Here is a 13,419-nt window from a genome sequence, read left to right as displayed (position 1 = left end):
AAGAAAAACCATAAATCTTTTTATACTTTGAACTATCAGCCGCAATTTTTGTCTCGACAGTTCGGCTGCTGTCAAGGTTTGCCGGGTCCACTCGCCCGTCCACACTTAATAACCCAGAGCCCCGACGGGCGAGTGATCTTATCTCACATCCAACTCTTACTTTCCCTTTCGCCGTAATCCCCAAAGAATCGAAGCCTTTCCCTCCTGGTGGTCGGCCACTTGGGCTGTGGTGGCCCCTCCTACCGACCAATTGCTGGGTAAATTAACTCCTCCCCCAGCCCTCGCCTTGGGCGCACCACCTCTCGCCACCATTCTTAAGAGGAAGCAGGCGGCTCATACCAAAGGCCCTAGTGCCCCAAAGAGAAAGAGAGCCGCCCGAACCAAAGCCATCACGAGACTTGCGTATGATCGGCAGACGGTGGAGGACTATTTGGTGTCCTTACCTGTGGACCCCATCTGGTTGCCCACCAATGTGCGCCGACACTTAGGTAAAGACAAACCATAATCTAACTTTCTTTTTCCTTTTAATATATATTCCTGACAACTTCTTGTCTTTAGAGTCGCTTGTTGAGCAACCAATTGACCAGCCTGCCGATCAACCAACCGACCATTCGGCCGATCAACCAGCCGTCCAGCCCACCGATCAACCAGCCACCCGACCAGCCTCTCACCCAAGAGATATTTTCCAAACTCCTCTATCTCTCACAATCATCTCTTCTAACTTTGCCTCTTTACTTGAGCACAGATCACCCCTTCTCCGCCTGCTGCTCCAACCGGCCAACAGCTGACCGCTCCACTAGCAGGACTGCTAGTGATCCGTCGGGAGGAGGACCCGACGTTGAGGCAGGTTTCCTCATCAACTTCTACCCCTTCCCGACCAGCTATGCTTCCGGTGAGTATGGAATGAGTTGTGAAATTATATTCCTCATTCATAGTCTAAGTTATTCTCCCTATCTCAGGGGCCTGTGGCAGCCGACCCTGCGGATGAACCGATTTCCGCCGAACACCAACCGTCAGTGGCTCCTGAATTGGTTCAACCGACCGTAGAGCCAGCTCCGCTGGTCCTTGCACCAGTCAAAGCAGACCCTGAACCAGTCCAAGCAGACCCCGAACCAGTCCAAGTCTCATCTTTGGAGTCGGGCGATGCTTCTGTTAATCAAAGTCGCGAAGTTGTGGTCAGTATTTCTCCCTTCTTCATTCTTCTTGTATTAACCCCGATCTTCTTTGACTTGAAACTTTATTTTTCAGGATTCGGAACCAGGCTTCGTAGGTCCCCATTCCGCGGCCGCCGAATCGGTCGCTTGGACGAGGATCCGACCTGGTCCTCTACCACTAGCCCCGGTTCTGTTAACCCCTTCCGAAGCCACGGCCATCCTCCACCAGGTAACTTCCATATTACCGCATTAACTTATTTTTACTTCTGAATCTCTGATCACTCTACTCTGTTCTAACAGGCTACTCATGAGATTACCTTTCTCACAAGAGTTCCATTACTGGCATCTGCTCGACCAGTAGTGATGCGCTGCGCCGATCTATCACTGGCCGACTTGAGTTTTGAGGACCTTAATTCTCTAGCTCAAGTGGCCATCGACTTACTGGTGCAGATTCCTGCTGAGTCTGTAGAGGCACCAGTCCTCAGTCGGATGATGGAGAGGATCATCGAGCTTCAGACTGACCTACCTCTGATCCGACCTCCAACATCCGACCCTGCACCGTCTCAACCCACGCCCGATATTGCGGCCATCGAGGCTTCTCTGTCAAAAGCGGCAGTGGACCTCAATGAAGGCTCCAACAGGTTGAGTGAACTCCAGAAGGCGCGCCACAATTTGGCCGCTGAGATTTCTCAGAAAAATGAAGGAGCTTGAAAGCCTTCAAAAAGAGCTGGAGACCCTAGACGACTGCATCTAGAAGGAAGGTCGTTTGGTGGAGGAGCAACGCCAGACCAGCGCCAACATCCATGATCAACTTTAGGCAAGCATTTGGTCGAGGCTGGTACAGGATCAAAAGGGCCGTCCACCAACGAAAGATGGCTCGAATTGAGCAAAAATGGGTGGATCTAGTAACCGCCCTGAAAGCACTCCTCATGTAACAAATGTCAAAACCTTATGTAACAATGTAAATTTTACCTTAATTTTATCCTTTTTTCCAAGGTTATTGATCCACTTATTTGCACCACAAAATTAAAACATGACTTGCTTATTTAAATCAAACCTTGAAAGAACAAATCACAGTAAACCCACAATTCTTTAGACACATGGCTTCTCCTCAAACTCGTGTACCTGCCACCAATTGGGAGGGTTCCTTGCAACCATTCATTGTGGGCAAGCACCTCATAGGCCACCATGCTGAGGACCTGATACAGGTGCTAAAACAACTCGACTTTAAATTCAAGTTCTTTGGCAGAGATAGGAAAATCATACATCGCACGATTCGCCTAATGGAGCGTGTGTCCACCAGCTACAAACCCCTCACTGACATTCTTACTCGCATATCCGACCTTGATCATCATATGGATATGATAAACCATCATGTCATGGCCATTCTCCCTGACCTCAGCTCGAACAATATTTTCTGTCAGCAAAGATCAACACTCTCCAGATTACGGGTGTGTTTGTTTGAAGGATTTGTAAAGATTTTTACTATTCATCTCATTTTTTCCCCCCAAAAACATCAAATCAAACACCTATTTTTCATTTTTTATATTATACTAAAAATCAATTTTACATTCAAAACATCACATCAACACCTATTTATATCACATCATACAACTATTCAAATTCAAAATTTTTACTATTCAAATCTCAACTCAAAATCCAAACCCCCAAACAAACACACCCCACGCGTACTTGTTGAGCGGGAAAGTCACTCTTTACAAGATATGAAAGTTCGCACCGAACAAGACCTTCAAGAAATGCAAGCCCAATGGGATCGTTATCGTCCCAACCTAGAAGACCTCCTGGACGAGGAACCTGAAATAGTTTCCGCGAATTGGGATGAAGTTTCTGAACCAGAAGATGATCATGTTTGCGTCACCCTTTCGGACGACGAATAAAACCCCTTCCTGTGGGTTCGAACCCTTACAGGGTTCTTAGATTTGTTGTAATAAAAATTAACGACAGTGCTCTGAAAAGGTAGGAAAATACCTTTTCAGATACTTGCCGTTAATATTCTCATGTACCAATTTCCCTTCCTGATTCACAATAATAAAAGCTCCATTTCCTATTTTCCTGTGAATGACGAAGGGCCCCTCCCAATTCGGGGACCATTTACCCATTTGATCAACTTTCGTGTATGTGGGTAGAATTTCCAAACTAGATATCCTTCAAGAAAAGTCCGAGGAGACACTCTTTTTCCATAATACCATGCCCGTACTTCGTTCTGTCGGATCATATGTTCCAAGGCCTCTATACGTTCTATATCTACAGACTCCAGCTATTGCATCATACTTTGCTGATACTCCATCATGTAATCCACATCAGTAAATTTACAACATTATTCACTGAATTTTGTGCGTGAGTAATATACTCATGGACTTCATTTGTAAGTAAATTTACTCACAGAACAAATTTTGTGAGTAATTCCGTGAGTAAAAATCAAGAAACTCCCTTATTTGTGACGGAATGATTCCATGAATAATTCCGTGAATAATTTACTTAAAAAATTACTCACGGAATTTTATCTTGCAACATGTCAATATGATGTTTGAGAATGACTAATTTCTGTGAGTAACTTTCCCGACCCCAAAAAAAAATTATATTTCGATTTATCCATACCTATCCCAAACTATATATTACAAAAACACAAATCAAACCATAAAATAAATTTAACCAAGCCAAATATCCAATAAACAAACTGCGATCGAATCACACGATATTTATAAGCACAATTCCGTTATTGATGGATACCACAAAAATAGTAAATATAATCGTACATTTGAAATAGTATAATCCGTACAATATTAAAATTCAAATATTTAGTACCAAAATACTTAGCGGTCTGATCGTACATTCATTCTCTCAAACTGTTGTAGGATCGTCAGAGCATAATTCTCAAAACAATCAAACCGTTACTCCAACCGCACTAGCCAACTGTTAGTCCTTGGAGCACTAGGCGTACGCCCATCAATGCAATTTTACAATGCAAAACATGAAAAAATTTGGGGACTACTTTCAATTCAATCCACAACTCATTAAATAAAAAACCAATCCAGAACTGATTAAACTAAAAACCAATCCACAATTGAAATAATTGTGGCCATCATTAAGATCTTTAGAGATGAGATTTACCTAGAAGCTTGTTCGTTGTTCTTCAAGATTGTATGCGACTTAGAAGACCATTTTGAAGGCTGAAATTATAATAAAAGAAAGGAATTACATATCTTCGGAGAATCAATTGACGGATGCATGATAGACTATTAGTATGTACATATGAATTGATGTAAGTAACCAAAAAGTACAAATTTGTGAGGGGTGGAGGCATGGTGGTGGTCACGTGACAGGGTTGTCCTAGTGTTGTGATCTATCTATGTCGACAAAGGATACTACTATCAATATCATTATATGCTAAATGTTTTTTCTTATTCTTACTTCATACTAATTATCATCTATATCCACCCCACCACATGTTCCATTCTAGAGATAAAACAACCAAATCACAAAAGTTAAAAAAAAAAAAAAATTAAAATGTAAAATTATTGATTTACTTTCTAGATATGTATTATTATGAATACAACTATGTCATATAATCTTATTCTTATATGTATATATACATATACATATCAACGATGTCAATAAATTAAAAAGTGAAGCAAACGGTTCATTCATGACGAGATTGTGTAGAGATCATGACACATAGAGTGATGCTCACTAAATCTTCCATGCAGCAACAAATTTTTTTGCACCATTAAATATGGTTAGATTACATAACATTAGGATGAGAAGTTTAAGGAGCACCACTTCAAATGGAAAGAAACAAGTCTAACAACAGAATTCAAAAGAACAAGTTAATGTGATAGGACTTATTATGTCTTGCTGCCTGTCAGATACTAAAGTGCACTGAGATCTCATCACTAATGTATGTCTACTTATGAAATATTCAGTCCAATAAACACTTATGCTATCTATATATCTGATGTAACATCATTCAAGTTAATTACTACCACATGATTGATGTAAGCACAACACTATCAATTTTGTGGAGACATTCAAATGATCAAAATCATAAACTCTCCCAAAGTAACAATCTGATTTAAGAGGCCATGACTCATTCAGAGCATGCTTTGCATCATTATATAAATTTGGTGTGGAATAAAACACATTGGCGCGGCTATCCTGCAAGAAAGTTTAAATGCAGCAGATCACTTGGAAAAATATAGAAGAAGGACACTTTAAGTTTAAAATGAAATTTAGAAGCAAGAAATAGTGTAAGAACACTTCAACATTGTAGAAGTAACACCTTTGTTGCTCTAATATCTTCCCATTAGACTAATCTCCATCTACAACTTTCTCTTTTCTTCTTCATCTCCACCGTACTTTATCTACCAAAAAATAAAAAATCAATACACAAGATAGAAAATCATGAACAAACTTGACTCCTAAATTTTGGTACAAGGAACCTAAAATTCTATACTAACGTACCACAAAAGTGGTTTTCCCCAATCTAGCAATCGGAGAGCAAACTGATTTTCAAGGATACTAAACAAAGTCGCTCTCGAAGCCCCGCAAGATGTCACTGTTTGAACACAGTCCTCCCCATCCTGGAGCTCGAACTCCACATCCTCCAATGGTGACGGAGGGCAGAGTTCAACCTTCCTTTTGTCGATAATTTATATTAATCATGCAAATACAAATTTCAATATTAATGCTACAAATCAGATGAACATAGATAATGTCTTTGTATCCTCAATACGACTACTTTATTTTTCACCATAACATAATGAGGTATAAACTAATAATATGTTATTTGGATTTGGCTTAATGGGGTGGATAAATTGTGCATATTATTAGTTTATACCTCATTATGTTATGGTGAAAAATAAAGTAATCGTATTGAGGATACAAAGACAAATAACTAAAAAAATTTAAAACAAATATTGAGATTCTCTCATTTCTTTAAAAATGAAATTTACCACTAATATAAAGAGGTAAATAGCTACAAAACAAGCAATTTGGACATTTCAATACCATAATTGATCAGTGACTTCTAGGAAATACAAAATAAGCACATATTATGACAATCAAAATTGAAAAAAAAAAAAAATATATATATATATACATATAAATAAATCAGCATTTTAAGAGACTCGATCAATGTTAAGAAATATGTGGTTTGCTGCCAACATGCAACAAAATAAATACATTAGACTTGCAATTAAGTTTTTAACTTAAATTTTCTAAACGAAGTTTGCATCCACTGCAATAAAAGTTGGCATGCTCCAGCAAAGATGAGTAAAATGGTTCAACGATCATAATATATATTTGGATCAGATCTATCTTTTCTCATTGACAGTGTCTACAATATTTTACACACAAGCTAGATATGTGTGTCTGCTGGAAATAATATTTGATCGTCTAAATTAAAGCAGCTATGTTAGTCTGGTTAGCAGGAGAAACTGCAATGGCAGCAACCTGGCTTCTTACCCAACTTTTCCAGGAAGGAGAAGAGTATTCTAATAAACGAATAATGCACACAATCAGAAACAAAAGTTATACAATGCATCCAAGGAACTCGCTGGCACCACAACCACATAAACTCATCGTCGGATGAAAACCATAATTGTTAAGAAAGTCTCCTTGGAACCCAAGGGATGAAAACTCAAATAAACATGAAATGAACATAATTTTCTTAACGAAATCATACAAATTATAAAGTTTTTTTAGAATATCTCCCTTGGAGCTGCTAGGAAGATATGTCACCATTTACACATAGTAGATTATAAGACTAATTGTTTCCACAATCAAAGAGAAGTTTGAAACACATCACTTTTTGAGTGGACAACATATTGGTTCTATGCATAGCCAGTTTGATATATCCAAATCGATCTGCTTTTACGTAATTTCACTTCTCTTTGTCTGTCACTAGACCATGAATCACCTAAAAGTGCATTGTAATAGGACATGCTCTAATGTCAATTGCAAAGTACACATCCTTGTTATGATATTTTGATATGGTATTAGCAATTGCACTCAGGTCACAGATTATCTCTGAGATTAATTGACTTGAATAGTAGAAATAGAAGAGTAGACATAACACATACCAGTTCTGGGTCAAATGCAAGTCCGTCAATAGGAAACCCCATAGTTTTCAAATTTTCCATGTAGTAGTCATAAGCCCTTCTGTTAGCACTCAAAGAATCACACATAATGAGTTTGCCAAATAGCGAGAAGACTCTTGTTTATTTTCTCAATAATGAAATATGTTCAACAATCTCTTCACCCACACACTTAAATAACGATTAATCCTGAGCCCAACAATTAGGTCCACAACTAATAAAATACGACAATAACAAATGATACAATAATAAGAATAAATAACTAAACCACTGCCGACCCAGCTCACTCGCTGCGACACCGTCAGCTGTACACTAACATAGGCCGTGGCTGCGCCACCCCGACCCCTTGCTCCACATCAACTCCCTCACCTCGAGAACAACCTTGTCCCCAAGGTATTCACCAAGGAAACAGCAGTTGGAACTCACGCCCGCTCATCCACCTTGTGTCTTCCTCCAGTTGACCAACCCAACGTACCAACAACTGTATCACCTCAACATCAGCCTCTTCCACGCTCCGGCTTGCCAACACCGCCTCGGGTTCGAACACAGGAACCTCAGGCAACTCCAAGGAATCCGGTAGATGCCTCCACTGCATGGTCATGGTCACTAATCACTCTCTTAAGCTTCGAAACATTGAAAACTGGATGAATACATCTAGTCCCCGGCAGCCCCAACTTGTAGTCAGTAGGGCCAATGCGAGCCACCACTTCAAATGACCCAAAGAACTTGGCGGCGAGCTTGTGGTCTTTGTCGACGACGTCTGTCGATGGGGACTCACCTTCAAGAACACCCAGTCGCCCACCTTATAACTAACATCGCGGCGATGACGGTTGGCTGCACGTACCATTCTCTCCCTCGCACGCATCAAATTATCATGTAGACGAGTCAACATCACAGCTCGGCTCTAAAGCATTTCAGCCACCGCCACCGTGTGACACTCACCTGGAAAGTACCTCCGGAGCGTAGGGGGTTGCCGCCCATAGACAACTTTGAATGTCCTTAATTTTTTTTGCAGTCTAGAATGTCGTATTGTACAAATATTCTGCCCAGGGCAGCCAGTTCACCCACCTTTTCGGTTGCTCCCCTGCAAAACAACAAAAATAAGTATTCAACACCCAGTTCAACACCTCTGTTTGACCATCCATTTCAGGATGATACACAGAACTAAACTTGAGCAGAGTACCCAACAACTTGAAAAGCTCCTTCCAGAAAATGCTCATAAATAAAGGATCCTGGTCACTAAAAATGGACCACGGAATTCCATGCAAACAAACCACCTCACGCATGAAGGCCTCGGCCACCGACTTTGCTGTGAGATTGCCTTTTAGTGCTATAAAATGACCATGCTTGGAGAGGCGATCAACCATACCATCACCGAGCTATACCCCTAAGACTTCGGCAACACGGTGATGAAATCCATTGAAACATCCTCCCAAATGAGATCCGGAATCGGTAACGGATGCAACAACCCGGCCGGTGACAGAGCCTCATATTTTGCCTTCTGGAAGATCAAGTGTTTTGCCACGTAGTCCTGCACTGCCCGGAACATGCCTCTCCAATAAACACTCGAAGCGATACGTCCGCAAAACTCCAGCATGGTCTCCCAAAGGGGTGTCGTAGGATTCCTGAAGTAGTTTCAGAATCCACACTGAGTCAGAAGCTAGCACAATGCGGCCCATATAGAATAATTTTCCGTCGACCGTCTCAAATCCCAGTCGACTGCTCGGATTCCGACGGAGATCAGTAACAATGCTCTGAACGAAGCCATCGCGTGCCTCCTCGGATAGCACATCTGCCAACTCACCCCAATCCGTACTACTGAGTGCTAACAAGACTCTTTCATTCCCCTTCCGAGAAAGCGCATCCTCTGCCGAATTAGTTGCACAGGGCTTGTACTCAATAACAAAATCATAGCCCAATAATTTTTCCACTCAATTTTTGTTGAGAGGGTGTAACGATCTTCTGTGATAGGAGGTGCTTCAAACTGCTATGATTCGTCCTCACCGTAAACTGGCGACCCACCAAATACGGCCTCCAATGCTGCACTGCTAAAACCAACCCCATAATCTCCCTCTCGTATGCTGACTGCGCAAGAGTTTTCTCCGCCAAGGACTTACTGAAGTACGTGATTGGATGCCCTTCCTGCGTACGCACGGCACCAATCCCAGACCCAGAGACGTCACACTCAATAACAAACTGCTTCTGAAAATCTGGCTTCGCCAAAACAGGAGCCGTTGTCAAAGCCGATTTTAACGCTTGAAACGGCCCCTCGGCCACTTCCGTCCAAGCAAACGGAACAGAAGCATTCTTCTTCAACAAGTGTGTCAAACGTAATGCAATCTGCCCATACCACTGGACGAACCGGCGATAATAACCGGTAAGACCCAAAAATCCCCTAACATCAAAGAAACTGCGAGGACCAGGCCACTCCACAACCGTCCGTATCTTCTCTGGATCCATCTCCACCCTTGCCGTTGATATCACATGACCCAAATACTCCAACTTCGAGCAACCAAATGAGCATTTCTTCTGGTTCCTCTTATATTGATTATCTTGAAAGACCTGTAGCTCCTCTCTCAAGTGCTCCTTATGATGCTGCCAAGACCTGCTGTAACCCAAAATGTCAAAAAATATCAACACAAATTTCCTTAGATAAGGTCGAAAAAGATCATTCATAGTGGATTGAAAGGTTTCTGGTGCGTTAGTAAGCCCAAATGGCATAACCAAGTGTTGATACTTTTTGGCTTAACCTAATACCAAGCCCAACCCGCAACCCAAAACCCTTTAACCCGACCCGATTTTTTGACCCGACCCGACCCACACCTTATAACTCCCTCTTCCCTTCCCTTCTCATGAGAGACACAGTGTGTGTATCGCGATTCAGTTTTCTCTCTGGTTCATCTTCATTGCCATTCTTCTCGGTAAGTTTGGGGGTTTTCTTCTTCGCCGAAATTGTAGTCGTTCTAGTTCGATTCCTTCGGTAAGTTGTTCATTTGAGTGTTCTTTGTGGGGTTTTGGGGGAAATCGGTCAATTAAATTTTAGGGTTCTAAGATTGAGTCCGTTGGTTTGGGATTTTGTTTGGAGGCGGTTGGGTTAGTCCCTAAGTGTGAGTCATTAGGTTGTAGACTGAGCCTTCAAAATAGTTTCCCATATCGTTTGTCGGGTCGCTTGGAAATCACCGAAAGAGGATCCTCGTTGTTTTTCGTCCGCTGCCATTAGTCGCCGGAGAAGGGAGCCGTTCTTTTTGTATGCCACCTTGCGACTGCGATCGCTAATGCCTGGTCATTGCCGCTGTCCGGAGTTAAAAGAAATAGGGAAGTGTTTTTGCTTTCAATCCTTTTTTCTTTTTAAACAATAAATTGTGTTCTATGAGTTGAATACCAAGTTGAATCAATATCTAGTGCTTTCCTGTTGTTTTTATTTGGAACACATTCTAGTTGATGTTGATTATGTTATTGACTGATTAGTAAAATCACAACACCAGGAACTCATAATGACCAGTATAAGTGCGAAATGCCATTTTATAGATGCCACGATCCTCTACCCGAATTTTGTGGTATCCAGAACGAAGGTCAATCTTTGAAAATATCACCGCTCCCGACAGCTCATCTAACAGCTCCTGAATAACAGGAATGGGGTATCTATTCAGCATTGTCACCTTATTGAGCTCCCGATAGTCCACACAAAAACGCCAGCTACCATCTTCATCGTGACTAACAACACCGGGCTGCTGAATGGGCTAGAACTAGGCTGGATGATTCCGGCTAAGAGCATGTCCACAACCATTTGCTCAATCTCATCCTTCTGCACCTGACCATAGCGATATGGCCTCACCGATACAGGCCCCAAACCTAGCGCCAACTCGACCCTGTGCTCGGTACCGCAATCGGGGGCAGCCCCTCTGGCTCCCCGAAGACCTTCTCAAACTGTGATAAAACCTCCACGATAGCCTCCTCTGCAGGCTCCGACACCCCTAGAGGTGGCCCCAATACTACCGTAACCAAAAACTCTGCTTCCTCCATTCGAACCAACGCACGGACCCCAATAGGTCCCCTACACAGAGCTGAATCTCCCCCCAAATGCACTCGACTTCCTTTAAAAACAAATGATATCGTCAATTTGGCCCAGTTTTTCTTAACTTCCCGAAGTTTTGCCAACCAAGCTACCCCAAGGATAAAGTCTACTCTACCTAGCGGAAAATCGTAAAAATCCGCTTTTAACTTGAGACCGGCCATTGACAACCCAATATTGCGGCATATTCCCAGCGAATCCAAGCGCCGCCCATCGCCCAACTGAACCCAAAACCGGCTTGACTCATCAGGCTTCAAATCGAGCTCCACCACCACGGTACTCGAGATGAAATTATGGCTAGCACTACTGTCAATCAACACCGTAACCTGACGCCCAAGCATTTCTCCCACGAAGCGCAAGGTTTACGGTCTGGTGAACCCCACCATTGAGTACATTCGCAACATGCCTCCTCCTTCTCCTCTTCTTCCGGCACGACTATAGTTGTTTCCCTCTCTTGCCGATCAAGATCACCGTGAAACTCAAAACAGTGTAGATCTAACGCCTCGTCCTCCTCTTCCATCAATATATTCAATTGCCATATAGGGCATTGATGCCCTGGCATATACGTTTCTTACAACAAAAGCATAAACTTTTCGCTCGAAGTTCCGCCATCTCTTGAAGAGACATGTGGGAGAAACGTGATGAAGTGGCCGACTGCACCCCGGAGAACAACCGCACTGGCTGAATTCCCTATGGGGTCTTGGGCCATGCGACCCGGTGGACCCCACCAAATGAGGCACACTAGGCCTCGGCCCGGAGGGAAAACTCTGCCCTGACGTAGGCCGGCTGTAGAAAACAGGCCGCGTGAACGTACTACTTCTAGCCCTCCAACCTTGGCCCCCACCCACAATTACCAAATTTGACTCAACATCTCTTGCTAGGTCCATCGCCGTCTTCAAATTTGGCGGCTGCATGAGACGGATTGAACCTCGAACCTTCTCTGACAACCCCTTCATAAAGTATCCCAAATACTATTCATCACTCAATTCTGGAACTTGACTGGCCATCTGAACAAACAAGTTGGAGTATTCCTCTGCCATGCCCATTTGCGCAATTGCCGTGAACCTCTCGAAGGGGCTTTCCTTTAAATGAACATCAAATTGGTTTGTCAGAACCCGAGGAAATTCCACCCAAGTCATATCCGATTTTCTGGATCGAATCTACGGAAACCAATATAATGCCGATTCCTCCATCGCCACCATTGTAGCCGCCAATTTCAACTCCTCGGATGTATGGTGCAACTCAAAGTGCTGATTGGCCTTCGCCAACAGCCGATTGGATCTGCCCGTCAAAAGAGGGCAGCGACGTTGGCGTCATATCCCTCCTCACTTCAGCTCTAATCTCACGTCCCGCCTCGGTCGCAACCGAGTCTACCACATCATGGCAGGCTTGCTGTCGCGGGGTGGTCGACGTCCCAGGCACCTCACCCGTCGCTAAACGGGTAGCCGTAATGGAAGCGACGGAAGCCGTCAGCCCGGCCAATGTACAAGCGATCTCCTTCAACTGCTCGGTTACCTTAGTCTGATTCTCCGCCATCATCTTCATTTCTGCCCTGATCTCCTCCTGTCTATTCTCCAAATCCTCAAATCTCTGTTCATTGCATATGTTCGTCATCCCGAGTGAGTGTTCCACGCTCACCGCACCAATTGTTAGCACTCAAAGAATCAAACGCATCACGTTTGCCAAATAGCCAGAAGGCTTATGTTTATTTTCTCGATAACGAAATATGCTCAAGAATGTCTTCACCACACACTTAAATAACGATTAACCCTAAGTCTAACAATTAGGCTCACAACTAATAAAACACGACAATAACAGATAATACAATAATAAGAATAAATAACTAAACCACTGCCGTCACAGCTCGCTCGCCGCAATGCCGTCGGCTGTAGACCAACAACGGCCGTAGCTGCGCCAACCCGACACCGTGCTCCACATCACCTTCCCTCCCGCATAACACACAAACAATATAAATTATTTAGCGGTGAAGGCTTTTTTTTTGGGGGGGGGATTATGTAGCATGAAACTTTTGAAGCAGATTAGCATTGATGATTTTTTAATTAACTTTAAAGTAGTG

General features: G+C 42.9%; 1 protein-coding gene and 1 long non-coding RNA gene across 2 annotated transcripts; both read right to left on the bottom strand.

The window, feature by feature from the left end:
- Positions 1-5,267: 5,267 nt before the first annotated feature.
- LOC127249415 (uncharacterized) lies at positions 5,268-5,772 on the bottom strand. The gene is made up of 3 exons (XR_007838313.1): positions 5,637-5,772; positions 5,455-5,536; positions 5,268-5,330 (listed from the first exon to the last, which is right to left on the bottom strand). It is a non-coding gene; the product is annotated as an uncharacterized LOC127249415 (long non-coding RNA).
- A 2,985-nt stretch (positions 5,773-8,757) lies between these two features.
- LOC127249174 (uncharacterized) lies at positions 8,758-12,481 on the bottom strand. Its single transcript, XM_051271869.1, has 8 exons — positions 12,338-12,481; positions 12,016-12,292; positions 11,749-11,897; positions 11,153-11,668; positions 10,971-11,081; positions 10,748-10,890; positions 9,256-9,875; positions 8,758-9,137 (listed from the first exon to the last, which is right to left on the bottom strand). Exons 1-8 carry the CDS (start codon positions 12,479-12,481, stop codon positions 8,758-8,760), a joined length of 2,340 nt encoding a protein of 779 aa, XP_051127826.1.
- Between the last annotated feature and the right edge of the window lie 938 nt (positions 12,482-13,419).

Source organism: Andrographis paniculata, unplaced genomic scaffold (assembly GCF_009805555.1).
Source record: "Andrographis paniculata isolate CXL003 unplaced genomic scaffold, ASM980555v1 Contig35END, whole genome shotgun sequence".
Taxonomy (NCBI): domain Eukaryota; kingdom Viridiplantae; phylum Streptophyta; class Magnoliopsida; order Lamiales; family Acanthaceae; genus Andrographis; species Andrographis paniculata.
Note: the sequence above shows the minus strand (reverse complement) of the source record. Positions and strands in the feature narration are given on the sequence as shown.

What these genes read in the sequence shown, in the direction of transcription:
- LOC127249174 (XM_051271869.1), bottom strand. Translation starts at nt 12,481, where the DNA reads ATGACTTGGGTGGAATTTCCTCGGGTTCTGACAAACCAATTTGATGTT. An exon ending in AGGGGCTGCCCCCGATTGCG is followed by an intron (nt 11,082 to 11,152) that starts GTACCGAGCACA and finishes CGCTATGGTCAG; the next exon opens with GTGCAGAAGGATGAGATTGA. An exon ending in CATTATGAGTTCCTGGTGTT is followed by an intron (nt 9,876 to 10,747) that starts GTGATTTTACTA and finishes GGGTTACAGCAG; the next exon opens with GTCTTGGCAGCATCATAAGG.